At 47.0% G+C, this 14,767-nt stretch overlaps 1 protein-coding gene across 4 annotated transcripts in view; it reads left to right on the top strand.

Moving 5' to 3' along the window:
• The window catches only part of NKTR (natural killer cell triggering receptor), a 293,873-nt gene that overhangs the window by 52,170 nt on the left and 226,936 nt on the right, over positions 1–14,767 (top strand). For 3 of the 4 annotated variants that reach the window (XM_033931783.1, XM_033931786.1, XM_033931785.1), the window contains one exon: positions 13,561–13,605. In XM_033931783.1, coding sequence (XP_033787674.1) covers positions 13,561–13,605 — 45 coding nt within the window. Of the gene's footprint in view, positions 1–13,560; positions 13,606–13,926; positions 13,955–14,767 lie in introns of all 4 variants that reach the window. The other variant, XM_033931787.1, reaches the window with a different exon arrangement.

Below are 14,767 nucleotides of genomic sequence, written 5' to 3' on the forward strand. Positions count from 1 at the left end.
AGCTTCTCTCCCAAATCCAGCCTGGGCACGCGGAGGCCTCTCGCGAGGTTGAGCCGCCTCCAGTGCCTCCACGACGTACACTCTCGCTGTAGGGAGCCGAGTCTCTGCGAGTGTCTGGTCTGGCATCGATGCATGCATTGCACGGAGCAGAGTCTTTGCCCATGCCTCCATTAGAACTGATTCCCTCGATGCAAGGAGCAGAGTCTTTGCGAGGGCCTCCTCCGGACCCGATGCCCTCGATGCCGAGCCTCGAGACTTGGCGGGTGCCTTGAGGTGCTTCCGCCCAACCACCTCTGCTTCGATCCTCCGCCTCCAGCCCCATCCACTCGCTGGAAGCCTCGACGGTCGAGGCCTACTTCCAGGCACAGTTCTGGCCATTGCTCGAGGCATTCTACGAGCCATTCATCGAGGCATGCCTCGCCTCGTAGGAAGCAGCCTTTCCTCAAATATTTGCCACCGGCTTCTTCACCTCCTCCTATGCCGGAGCTCGAGGACACCATGGGATCTTTTTCTCCCTGCCGATTCCCGGCCTCGTTGGATCCAGAGGTCTCGACATCCTCGAGTCCTTCTCGGGGCCCTTCTCTGGCTGACCAGCTGTCTTTCTCTTCGTTCCTTTGACAGATGGCTGTGGATCTGGACATTAACCTGGACTCGGGGTCCAAATTTTCCAAGGAGTATCTGGAGACGATGCATCTCCCTCAACCGTCTGCTGAGTCTCTCCGGCTTCCTCTGCATAAGCTGCTGGACCAGACCTTCATGCGCTGTTTTGAAACACCTTACTCCATACCAGCTGTTCCCGGGAAATTGGATGCCAGGTACCACATGGTTCACCATAAAGGATTTGATGGGGCCCAGCTCTCTCATCAGTCCCTCTTGGTGGAGTCCTCGTTGAAGCGGTCTCATCCCTCCCAGGTCTTTGCCACTGTTCCTCCTGGCTGGGAGGGCAAGACCATGGACAGGTTTGGTAGGCGCATCTACCAGAACTCGATGATGGCCTCTCGAGTCCTCAATTATAGTTTTCATTTTGCAACCTACTTCGAGTTTTTCCTCTCAGTTCTGCAAAAGTTTCTGCCCTATTTGGACTCTCAAGCTCAGTTCGAGTACCAGGAGGTTCTGGTTTCGTTGTCCAATGTACGACTGCAGATGATGCAGTCGTCTTACGACGCTTTTGAATTCTCTGCAAGGGCTGCTGCTTGTTCGGTGGCCATGCGACGCCTGGCGTGGCTTAGGACCATCGATATAGACCTGAATCTTCAGGACAGGCTTGCTAATGTCCCGTGTGCTGGAGCCGACCTCTTCGATGAGTCCATCGAGGCGGCGACCAAGAAGCTGTTGGACCACGAGAAGTCTTTCCAGTCAATTCTCCTTCCGAAGCCCAAGCCTCCTGCTCCTCATACATCATGCCCGCCTTTGATCTACCAGCGGCGTTACCCACTGAAACAGGCACCTACCATCCATCAGCCTGTTAAGAGACAGCACCCACAGAAGCAACAGCAAAAACCTCAACCTTCTGCTGTCCCCAAGGCTCCTCAGCCTTTTTGACTGTCTCGTAGAGAGTATAACTGCCATCATTCTGCCCTTCCCTGTTTTTCCCATCAGAGGTCGTCTCCATCATTTTTACCATCGATGGACGACTATTACCACCGACCTCTGGGTCCTTTCCATCGTAAGGGAGGGATACTCTCTTCAGTTCTATCAAGTTCCTCCGGAATATCCTCCAAGAGAGTATCCTTCCAACTTAACCCAGACCGCCCTTCTTCTTCAGGAAGCTCAGGCTTTGCTCCGGCTCCGGGCTGTCGAGCCGGTCCCTTTGGATCAACAGAACAAGGGGTTTTACACCCGGTACTTCCTTGTTCCGAAGAAGACGGGCAATCTGCGTCCTATTTTGGACCTCAGGGTGCTCAACAAGTTTCTGGTCAAAGAGAAGTTTCGCATGTTAACCCTGGCTTCTCTCTATCCCCTCCTCGAGCAGAACGACTGGTTATGCTCTCTTGATCTCAAGGAGGCCTACACTCATATTCTCGACAGTACCTCAGATTTCGGGTGGGACATCTTCATCTTCAATACCGAGTGCTTCCTTTTGGCCTGGCTTCGTCTCCCAGAGTGTTCACCAAGTGCCTGGTTGTAGTGGCCGCAGCACTCAGGAACCACGGTCTCCAGGTGTTTCTCTACCTCGACGACTGGCTCATCAAGGATTCCACGTCTCAGGGAGTCGTCCAGGCGACTTAAAGGACGATCTGGTTCCTGCAGTCTGGGGTTCGAGATCAACTTTCCAAAATCCCATCTGCAACCTTCCCAGACTCTTCCCTTTATAGGAGCTGTTCTGGATACCATTCGACTCAGGGCATTCCTTCCTCCGCAACGCCTGGATGCTCTTCTTCGTCTTTGTCACTTAGTGTCCTCTCGCCCATCCATCTCGGCAAGACACATGATGGTTCTTCTGGGCCACATGTCCTCTACAGTGCACGTGACTCCTTTTGCCAGACTTCACCTCAGAATTCCTCAGTGGACCCTGGCATCTCAATGGGTGCAGGTATCCGACCCTCTGACTCGCCACCTCCGAGTCACTCCTGCTCTGACACAGTCTCTTCGCTGGTGGATGCTCTCTTCCAATCTCTCCAGAGGTTTGCTGTTTCACACGCCTCCCCATCAGAAGGTTCTCACGACCGACTTCTCGACCTATGCTTGGAGAGCTCATCTGGATGGTCTGCGCACTCAAGGCTATTGGACCAGTGCGGACCGCCTGTGACACATCAATCTCCTGGAACTCAGAGCGATTTTCAATGCTCTCATTGCTTTTCAGCATCTCTTTCACGACATGGTGGTTCTCATTCTCATGGTGGTTCTCATTCACAAGGACAACCAGGTCGCCATGTATTATGTCAACAAACAAGGAGGCACGGGATAGGCCTCCCTCTGTCAGGAAGCTCTGAAAGTTTGGGATTGGGCAATTCGCCACAACACCTTCCTCAAAGCAGTCTACATTCAGGGGCGGACAGTGCCTTGGCGGACAACTTGAATCGTCTTCTACAGCCTCACGAATGGACTCTCCATTCCACGCCCCTTCATCACGTCTTCTCTCTGTGGGGAACGTCTCAGATAGACCTCTTTGCAGCCCCCCACAACTTCAAACTGCCTCAGTTCTGCTCCAGGATCTACACTCCTCATCGCCTCGAGGCGAAAGCTTTTCTTCTGGACTGGAGGAATCTCTTTCTGTATGCGTTTTCCTCCGTTTCCTCTCATTCAAAAGACTCTAGTCAAGCTCAAGTCGGATCAGGCCACCATGATTCTGATTGCTCCTCGGTGGCCCAGACAACCTTGGTTCTCCCTTCTACTTCAACTCAGCAGCAGGGAGCCTTTCCTTCTTCCAATGTTTCCATTTCTGCTTACGCAGCATCAGGGGTCTCTGCTTCATCCCAACCTGCAGTCTCTACACCTGATAGTTTGGTTCCTCTCAGCATAGCTCCTCTCCAGTTTTCTCAAGCTGTGAGGGATGTTTTGGAAACTTCACGGAAGCCTGCTACTAGACAATGCTATTCCCAAAAATGGACTAGATTTTCTACTTGGTGTTTTTTTCTCATTGTAAGGAGCCTCAACATGCCTCCTTGTCCTCTGTTTTGGACTATCTTTTGCACCTATCTCATTCTGGCCTCAAGTCTGCATCGATCCGAGTCCATTTGAGTGCTATTGCTGCTTTCCATCAGCCTCTTCAAGGGAAACCTCTTTCTGTACATCCTGTGGTTTCCAGATTCACGAAAGGACTTTTCCATGTCAATCCTCCCCTCAAACCGCCTCCAGTGGTTTGGGACCTCAATGTTGTTCTTTCTCAGCTTATGAAGCCTCCATTTGAACCTCTTAACAAGGCTCCTCTGAAGTATCTCACTTGGAAAGTGGTGTTTCTCATTGGCCTCACTTCTGCTCGTCGAGTTTGTGAGCTTCAAGCTTTGGTTGCGGATCCCCCTTACAGTGTTTCATCATGACAAGGTGGTCCTTCGCACTCATCCCAAATTCCTTCCCAAGGTGGTCTCAGAATTTCATCTGAATCAATCCATTGTTCTTCCTGTGTTTTTTCCAAAGCCTCATTCTCATCCTGGAGAATCAGCTCTTCACACTCTGGACTGTAAGCGTGCTTTGGCTTTCTATCTGGAACGCACCAAGCCACATGGCACTGCTCCTCAACTTTTCATCTCCTTCGATCTGAACAAGTGGGATGCCCTATCTCTAAGCGTACCACCTCCAACTGGATGGCGGCTTGTATCTCTTTCTGCTATGCCCAGGCTGGATTACCCCTTCACAGTAATGTCACAGCCCATAAGGTCAAAGCAATGGCAGCCTCTGTAGCCTTCCTCAGATCGACACCGATTGAGGAGATTTGTAAGGCTGCTACTTGGTCCTTGGTCCTCGGTTCATACCTTCACTTCTCACTATTGTCTGGATACTTTCTCCAGACGGGATGGACAGTTTGGCCAAACAGTATTACAAAATTTATTCTCCCAAGTTGCCAACACTCCCACCATCCCATTGGGGTTAGCTTGGAAGTCACCCATTAGTGAGAATACCTGCCTGCTTGTCCTGGGATAAAGCAATGTTACTTACTGTAACAGTTGTTATCCAGGGACAGCAGGCAGCTATTCTCACGTCCCACCCACCTCCCCTGGGTTGGCTTCTCTGCTGGCTATCTGAAATGAGGAGACACGCCCGGTGCATCAGGCGGGAAGGCACTCACGCATGCGCGGTGCGGGCGACTCGAAACTTCTAAAGTTTCCACAAGCAAGTATGCTTGTGAGACATCCACATCGGGGCTCCGTTGGATGACGTCACCCACTAGTGAGAATAGCTGCCTGCTGTCCCTGGATAACAACTGTTACGGTAAGTAACATTGCTTTAGGCACCACTAGGTGTCCTAATTGCAGCCGCCTAGCAATGCCTAAGTTCAGAATCCGCGCAGAACTTTTTTTTTTTTTTTTTAATTGGCTTAATCAGCTTAGTATTTGTGCTGATTTCAACCAATCAAAAAAACCCATTAATGTAACTCATTAATTAAACGATTTGAGTTTGTTGCTGAACTTTTAGAACGGCTAGCGATGCTTAAATGCAGGTGCCCTTCCTCGCCTAAGGATGTCTGCTTAAAAAAAATAGTTATCCCAGGACAAGCAGGCAGCATATTCTTGACTGATGGGTGACGGCACCGACGGAGCCCCGGTACGGACAATTTTAGAGTGATTGCACTCTAAGAACTTGGAAAGTTCTAGCAGGCTGCACCGCGCATGCGCGAGTGCCTTCCCGCCCGACGGAGGCGCGCGGTCCCCAGTTTCTTAGTTTCCGCGGAGCTAAGAAGACGCACTTTTCAACGGCTGTTGAAAATTTTTTCCTGTTCCGCCTTCCCGCTCGCGTAAACTTGTTGGGAAATATTGTTTCCCTCATTTTATTTTATTTTCTTTGTAAAAAAAAACAAAAAGCCTTACTTCGTTTTTTCTTTCATTTTTTCGGTTTCGCCCCAGAGGGGCCTGTTGCCACCATCGAGGCCCCGGCCTTCGATTTCGCTGAAGCCGTTTTTACATTCATGACCCCTCAACCCGGGTTTAAAAAGTGCCAGCGGTGCGCTCGACCAATTTCACTTACAGACCCGCACAACTGGTGTCTACAGTGTCTTGGTCCTGACCATCGAGCGTCCACCTGTACCCGCTGTGCCACTCTTAAAAAGAGAACTTTAAAAAATCGCCAAATCCAACAGCGATTATTGTTTGGTACCGAGATGTCGGATTCGGCGGCACCGGTCCCCTCTTCGACCCCGACGCAGTCGGCACCTGCCTCGTCAACACCACGCCGGCATCGCACCCATCAGGTAAGCTGGCTAAGAAGCCTTCCCCGCTGGAGCGCCCTCCGGTCTCGGTGGCAGCGAGCCCAATCCTGCCGACCGCGAGGCGCCCGCGGAAGCGCTCCGCTCCGATTGAGGTAAGCCCCTCGACATCGGGTTCCTCTTCGGAGTGTAGAGCGGCACCCAAGGTACCGCAGAAGAAAAAAGCGGTACCGGTGCCTTCACTGGACGAGCGCATTACCGCCGTCCTGCAAGTACAGCTTAAAGAACAACTACAGCAGCTGTTACCTGCTCTCCTGACACCGAGCCTTTCAGCCCCGGTCCAGTCTGAGCCGGTACCGACAGTGGAGCAGCCTCCTTTGTTGGCATCCACTTTGTCGGTACCGATGCATACTACTTCCTCGGTATCTATGCCGGTCTTAGCGCCGGAACCGAGATCCTTACACCAGGCTGTTCAAACTCGGCGCCGACACAGCCTATAACATCTTCCGGTACCGTTTCACAGAGGTCTGGGAAGTCGATGCATAAAACTCGACACCTAGAACCCTCCACACTGGAATCCCGGGACCGCAGTTTTCAAGTAAGGGACCCTGATCTGTGGGGCGATTTGGAGGACCCTCTTCTCTCAGAGGGAGAGTGTTCATCAGGGGAAGAGGATCCTTCTGTTTTAGATCCGTCCTCTAAACCTGATGCAACTTCTTTTACTTCTTTTATCAAAGAAATGTGTGAATCTCTCTCTATTCCCTTGGAGGCTGAATCCAAAAAATCCAAGGCATTTCTCGATGCTCTGGATTTTGACCAGCCTCCAAGGGAATTTCTCAAACTACCTCTCCATGACATATTAAGAGAGACATTTTACAAAAATCTAGAGACACCCTTGACCATCCCAGGAGCTCCCCGCAAACTGGACTCCTTATATAAGGTCATACCTATTCCAGGCTTTGACAAGCCGCAACTCCCCCATGAGTCTTTACTGGTGGAATCTACTTTAAAGAAATCCACGGGGGCTAGTGTATATGCTTCTGTCCCTCCTGGCAGTGAAGGTAAGGCCATGGATAAGTTTGGCAAGAGGTTGTATCAAAATGCGATGCTAGCAAATATATCAGGGAACTATGCTTTTCATTTTTCTTTTTACCTTAAGCATCTCATTCAGTCTTTGTCATCTTTTGAGAAATATCTCCCTGACCGTAAAAGACCCGCCTTTCGCCAAACTTCTTCATCGCTCTTACAACTCCGCAAGTTCATGGTCAGATCAATCTATGACACCTTTGAGCTGACCTCTAGGGCCACGGCTATGTCGGTGGCTATGCGGCGACTGGCCTGGCTCATAGTTTCAGAATTCGATGTTAATCATCAAGATCGACTGGCCAATGCACCTTGTTTGGGGGATGAGCTGTTTGGAGAATCCATGGACTCCACTACTCGGAAACTCTCAGCTCATGAGACTCGATGTGACACTCTCCTTAAGACAAAGAAGAAGACCCCACCTGCTAGGCCTTTTTGCCAACAATCGGCCTATCAACGTAGATTTGTGGCTCGTCCTTTACCTCAGGCCCAGCAACAACCCAGGCGTCAGAGGCAACAACAGACCAAGCTGCTAGACCAGCACAGCAGCAACAGCAGGTGAAACCTCCCCCTTCGCAGAAATCAACTCAACCCTTTTGACTTGGTTCTCCAGGACATAGCCAGTCTCCCTCCTTCTGCCCATCTTCCGCAGCCCATAGGAGGACGCCTTACTCATTTCATAAGCCGTTGGGAAATCATCACCTCGGATCAGTGGGTCCTCAACATCATCCGCCACGGCTACTCTCTCAATTTCCAGACCCTTCCTGCCCAAAGTCTGCCAAGAGAGTCTGCTTTGAACACTCCTCAGTCCTCCCTCCTTCTTCAAGAGGTTCAATCCCTCCTTCTTCTGAACGCCATAGAGGAAGTTCCTCTAGATCAAAAGGGGCAGGGATTTTACTCCCGTTACTTTCTAGTTCCCAAAAAGACAGGAGATCTCAGACCCATTTTAGATCTTCGTGATCTCAACAAATGCTTGGTAAAAGAGAAATTCAAGATGCTTTCTCTGGCTACTCTTTATCCTCTTCTCAATCAAGGCGACTGGCTATGTTCCCTAGATCTCAAAGAAGCATACACTCACATACCGGTCAATCTGGCCTCCAGACAGTACCTCCGCTTCATGATCAACCATTGTCATTACCAATACAAGGTACTACCCTTCGGTCTTGCCTCCTCTCCAAGAGTGTTCACCAAATGTCTGATTGTGGTGGCCGCCTTTCTACGTTCCCACCACCTTCAGGTGTTTCCTTACCTGGACGATTGGTTGATAAAGGCCAATTCTTCTCAGATAGTACTCCAGGCCACCAACCAGACCATCCTGTTTCTACAACTTCTGGGGTTCGAGATCAATCTACCCAAATCTCATATTATCCCCACTCAGAGATTTCAATTCATTGGAGCGGTGCTGGACACAGTCCTCATGAGAGCATTTCTACCGTCCAACCGTCTTCACACTCTCCTATCTCTGTGTCAGCAGATGCTTCATCAGCGCTCTATCTCTGCCAAGCAAATGATGATACTTCTGGGTCACATGGCCTCCACAGTACATGTCACACCCTTCGCACGTCTCCACCTGCGCACTCCTCAATGGACCCTAGCGACCCAGTGGTCCCAAGCGACGGATCCTTGCTCATGACACATATCTGTGACATCCTCTCTTCGTCAGTCTCTACAATGGTGGTTGATATCCTCAAATCTCTCCAGAGGTCTTTTGTTCCATCTACCTCCTCATCAACTTATCATCACCACCGACGCCTCCCCTTATGCCTGGGGAGCTCATTTGAATGAGTTCCAAACTCAAGGTCTTTGGACAGCCCAGGAAATGAAACATCACATCAACTTCCTGGAACTCAGAGCGATGTTTTATGCCCTCAAGGCCTTCCAACATCTCCTCTTTCCTCAGGTCCTTCTACTGTGCATAGACAATCAAGTTGCGATGTACTACATCAACAAGCAGGGTGGGACGGGCTCTCGCCTCTTGTGCCAGGAAGCCCAGAAGATTTGGGCTTGGGCCACAGATCACCATCTATTCCTGAAAGCTATCTACATTCAGGGAGAACAGAATTCCTTAGCAGACAAGCTCAGCAGAATTCTCCATCCTCACGAGTGGACACTCGATCCTTTCACTCTGCAGTCCGTCTTCGCTCAGTGGGGCATTCCTCAGATAGACCTCTTTGCAGCTCCTCACAATCATCAGCTGCCCCACTTCTGCTCCAGACTCTACTCTCCTCACCGTCTGGCAGTGGATGCATTTCTCCTGGATTGGTCCAATCTCTTCCTGTATGCTTTCCTTCCTCTGCCTCTCATGCTCCGGACCTTGTTCAAGCTCAAGAGGGAACAGGCCACCATGATTCTGATTGCGCCACGGTGGCCCAGGCAACATTGGTTCTCCCTTCTACTTCAACTCAGCTCCAGGGAACCTATTCTACTTCCACAATTTCCTTCTCTGCTTACACAACGTCAGGAGACCCTTCTGCATCCCAACCTCCAGTCTCTGCACCTGACAACCTGGTATCTCTCGGGCTGACTTAGAATGATACTCTTTTGTCTCAGCCCGTTCGTTCTGTTCTGGATGCCTCCAGGAAACCTGCCACTCTGCAATGTTACCATCAGAAGTGGACACGGTTTTCTTCCTGGTGTCTTCTTCATCATCATAATCCTACCTCCCTTGCTGTGGAGACCGTGTTGGATTACCTTCTTTCTTTGTCTGACTCTGGTCTCAAGTCTACTTCCATCAGAGTCCACCTCAGTGCTATTGCTGCTTTTCATGAGCCAGTCCATGGGAAACTCCTTTCAGCTCACCCCTTGGTCTCCAGATTCATGCGAGGACTTTTCAATGTGAAACCACCTCTTAAACCACCTCCTGTGATCTGGGATCTTAATGTGGTTCTTTCAGCCTTAATGAAGCCTCCGTTTGAACCCTTGGCCACGGCTTCTTTCAAATTTCTCACTTGGAAGGTTCTTTTCCTGATTGCTCTCACCTCTGCCAGGAGGGTCAGTGAGCTCCATGCACTAGTAGCAGACCCGCCTTTTACCGTCTTTCATCATGACAAGGTGGTTCTGCGTACACATCCAAAGTTTCTCCCTAAGGTTGTCTCTGAATTCCATCTCAACCAATCCATTGTTCTGCCTGTCTTCTTTCCGAAACCTCACTCGCACTCTGGAGAACAGGCTCTGCATACTTTGGACTGTAAGCGGGCTTTAGCTTATTATTTAGACCGTACTAAGCCCCACAGTTCATTCTCTCAACTCTTTCTGTCCTTTGATCCGAATAAATTGGGGCGTCCTGTTTCTAAACGTACGCTGTCCAATTGGCTCGCAGCGTGCATTTCTTTCTGTTATGCTCAGATCAGACTGGCACTGGAAGGTTCTGTCACAGCCCATAGAGTTCGAGCCATGGCAGCTTCTGTGGCTTTCCTCCGTTCCACACCTATTGAGGAAATCTGCAAGGCTGCTACTTGGTCCTCAGTTCATACTTTCACATCTCACTATTACCTGGACGCATTCTCCAGACGGGATGGTCATTTCGGCCAATCTGTTTTGCAAAATTTATTTTCCTAATGGCCAACCTTCCCACCATCCCTCTTTTTGTTAGCTTGGAGGTCACCCATCAGTCAAGAATATGCTGCCTGCTTGTCCTGGGATAAAGCACAGTTACTTACCGTAACAGGTGTTATCCAGGGACAGCAGGCAGATATTCTTGCGTCCCACCCATCTCCCCGGGTTGGCTTCTTAGCTGGCTTATCCTAACTGGGGACCGCGCGCCTCCGTCGGGCGGGAAGGCACTCGCGCGTGCGCGGTGGGGCCTGCTAGAACTTTCCAAGTTCTTAGAGTGCAATCACTCTAAAATTGTCCGTACCGGGGCTCCGTCGGTGCCGTCACCCATCAGTCAAGAATATCTGCCTGCTGTCCCTGGATAACACCTGTTACGGTAAGTAACTGTGCTATATGGTTGAGTTAGGTGTCGTTAGGCATCCAATGTAGGCGCCGGTAATTATGCCTGTGAAAACTTGGCCTAATGGAGTGCCTAAGTTTGCCAAGGAGGGAGTTCATAGTGCAAGTGAGAGAGGGGTCGAATTTAGAGGGAGACAGAACTGCAGTTGTAGTGAGAGAGGGAGCTAAGGAGGTTGAATCCTGAGACAGGAAAAAGCAGGAAGGAATTTTAGGCCTTGGGATTTCTTGTATACTGTTACAACTTTCAACACAAAGCAATAGAAGTAAAACAGCAAAGCAGAAATATTTTTGGCTCGGACAAGGCAGGTCCATCAACGTCAGCTTTGGAGGCATCGATCCCTGTGGCTTCTGTAGCTGCATGAATCACTGGGAATGCATTATCATTGAGGAGGTTTCTGCCTGCCTCAATGAGTGTCAGTAGCGCCCATCATACTTCAGCATTCTTTGACACTGTCATGAGGGTTGATGGTTCTCCATCATCCTCTGATGCCATGGGACACTAATTTGGAGACTAAGAAATGCCAGCATCACACCCCATTGAAGCATTTTTATGGTGTATCAACATTACATATATCCGAGAAGCATCTATACCAAGAGGATAGATCCCCCTTCAGGTTCCTGGAACGGTTTTACCAGCCTCCATTGAGCTTGAGACCAGGCCATTGATTTGGCTCAGATACCTACAAAAGACGTGATCATTCTTGCTGGGCCCCCAATCTTTATCAATGCCTGACCTTAAGGGGTGCTTCTGGGATATCTTGCTAGAAGTGATGCTGAGGCATTGAGGGCATCGGTGCCAGTCCCAATGGAGCCTTGGCATACCTTCTTGCATCAGGGGGTCAATTAAAGACAAAAACCAGAGAACCTACAAACATAGCATAAGTACCTGTGCCATAGTGTTACAGGGCTAGGTTGATGAAGTACAACTGTCAGAAGCTCCAAAGTTAGCAATATCAAATTGGCTGACAGTTGTCAGTGGCAGTGAGATACTGCAAATTGAAAATTATGTTTGTAGCTTCCCTTGTTTTGTCTTTGATTGACCCCTGATAAAGGCCGTATTGGGTCTAATATAAAACCTGAGCTTGACTGCCCGGAACATGAAGGCTGTTTGTGCTTTTTGCTTGTGTGGTTTGTACTTTTTCTCCCTCTCTGTCTTTCTACTGATATAAAGAATTGGCAGTCCTAGGGATAACACAAGCCTCTGCATGGCTGGGTGTCCAAAAGGTTTTTTTAAAAAAAATCTTTATTCGTTGTCATATCTTACAACAAGTGTGTAATATTCAATCAAAAATAAATTTTACAAATCACTTGACATTCTTACTTATAATCATCAAAGCATAAAAGAATCCCTCCCCACCCATCCCATCCATTAATAATAAACCAGTTAAAACAAATATCATATATCCCAATCCCACCCTACTTATAACCATATATAATTAAAATAAAAGGGTGGTTAAGGTGTCTGATCATTAGAGTATGTAATCAATGGCCCCCAAATCTTTTTAAAATTATTATAATTTCCTTGCTGTATAGCAAGCACTCTCTCCATTTTATAAATATGACAGACTGAATTCCACCAAAGGGTATAATTAAGCTTAGTATAATCCTTCCAATTTCCAGTAATATGTTGAATGGCAACCCCCGTCAATATTAGTAAAAGTTTATTATTTTTTGCAGAAATTGGACTCTTAAATCTCATAGATGTACCAAATAAAATAGTATCATAGGAAAGGGCAACATGATTTTCTAACAATGAATTAATTTGGGACCAAATTAACTTCCAAAAGGCATTTATATAGGGACAGAAAAAAATTAAATGATCTAAAGTCCCAGCTTCTAAATTACAATGTCAGCATCTATTAGACCTAGAGCTATCCAACTTCTGTAAACAAACTGGGGTCCATAAAGCTCTATGCAACAAAATAAAACAAGTTTGTCTCTTAGATGCTGACCTTGTAGTTCTTATTCTCCAAGACCAAAATCGTGGCCATTGAGAGGCAGAAATTTGGTGCCCAACCTCAATGCTCCAAATATCCAAATATTGGTTGGATGTCCAAAAGGTTATGATGATAGAATTGACTGGGACCTGGGCTTGTTTGGCTGGCTGCAAATTTTGTGTTCATATTGTTGGATTTGTCTGGCAGACTACACAAGGGACTTTTGAGGCTCCTTGGTAATGATAGTTACTTAAATCATATTGGGATGTTAAAATCAAACTAGCAGCTTTGCCTGGATGGCTGACTGAAAGTTCCATATCAAATTAGATGGATTCATCTGGCAGGTTATACAGAGGAAGAAGACAGGACTGTCCTGGCTAGGAGAAATCTTGCAAGTCATCACACTGATTTGCAGCTAGGAGGTTTTCATATTGATGGGCATAGAATAACTAAACAGTCTGGATGGGCCATATGATCTTTATCTACTATCATTTGCTTTTCATCTGTCTTGCCTGTTTAGATTGTAAGCTTTTTTGAGCAGGGACTGTTTCTTATTCTTTGTGACTCTATGCAGCGCTGCTTGCGTCTTGTAGTGCTATAGAAATAAATAATAATAGTAGTAGTAGTAGTTTGCTGTGTTACTGTTTGCTTGTAACTTGATTATTACATTAGGTTACTTTAAAACCACAAGAGGGCATAGAAAAAAGTATGCTTTATCATTATTAGTGGTAGAAGTAATTATAGTGGTAATATTGTATGTTATTAAATATATTGGGGGTTTTTTCACAGGTAATGGGAAAGGAGGTGAATCCATTTATGGCGGATATTTTAAAGGTAAGAGTTCCTCAAATGAGATTTGTGTTTCAGTTCTGATAGAAAGCCATTTTTTTTCCTTAGAGGAGGAGTTTTTTTGCTTTTTTTTTTAAACAAGGAGAGAGGTCTATTTATAGTTCATCTTCTGCATGAATCTGATGTTGCATGTGATATAGTTGATATGCATGAGTTCAGGATAAATATTTTGTAACATGTAATTTTAATGGAAGAAACTAACTTTACTTATTAAGAAGAAACTTTCAGCATGGAGGTTAGGCAACTTTATTCTTGAAAACTCCTATCTTCTTGCCTAAAACTGTCAACATATTCTTTTATTTATAGAGAATGTGGTCTTTTGCAAAATGAAAAGGTAAGAGACAAAAGCTCAGTAACGCAAATTCAAACTCTGTTCCCATGCACCCTCCCCAGTTAAACTGATTATTCCATGGTCAGTTTGTACCTAGATATATATCTATATCTTTTTTTGTATTGAAGATTTGGAGAGCTCCAAATCATCTTTTACACCACATTTCGGAAAGTATTTTAGAGCTAGGAATAAGTCCTAGTAATTTGAACAGTAGTCATTTTGCTAACAAATTCTATGGCTAGTTTCACTTTTTTCCTATTTTTCACACCTGTATCACCAGGTTTGTATATGATTACTAGAAATATGCAGTTTACATATGTTTGCATTGTTGCAAATTTTATTATGCAGAGCCAGAAAATATACTGTCACAACTCCCTTTTCTTTCTGTTATTTTTGGAAAATGTGCAGGATTTGCAGGCATTTCCAGCTGTTATAAACTCTGTGGGGATGTTCTATAAACTGAACTCTAAAGTGGTTTAAGGTGCAGATGGTGTTTTTCAAGAACTTGTTTCATATAGTGGAATATCTATTTTGCAGGGAGAAGTAAACAACAATTATAAAAAATGAAAAGTAAAGTCAGTCTGGCAGAATTAGTAGATAAGGTATTATCCTGGAGGGTTTACTAAAAGATCTTTCGGGTCTGGCTTCTCATGTATAAGCAATGTAATCTGTAGCTGTTGATCCTCTACCCATAACACACTAATACCTTTGCACACAACAGTTCTGTGACATGTGTGAAAGCACTTGTATCTTTTAAAGGAGTATGGTATATTATATTTATTCTCTGAGGGCATCTCCACACATGGGTGATGTCAT

Source organism: Geotrypetes seraphini, chromosome 2 (genome assembly GCF_902459505.1).
Source record: "Geotrypetes seraphini chromosome 2, aGeoSer1.1, whole genome shotgun sequence".
Taxonomy (NCBI): Eukaryota; Metazoa; Chordata; class Amphibia; order Gymnophiona; family Dermophiidae; genus Geotrypetes; species Geotrypetes seraphini.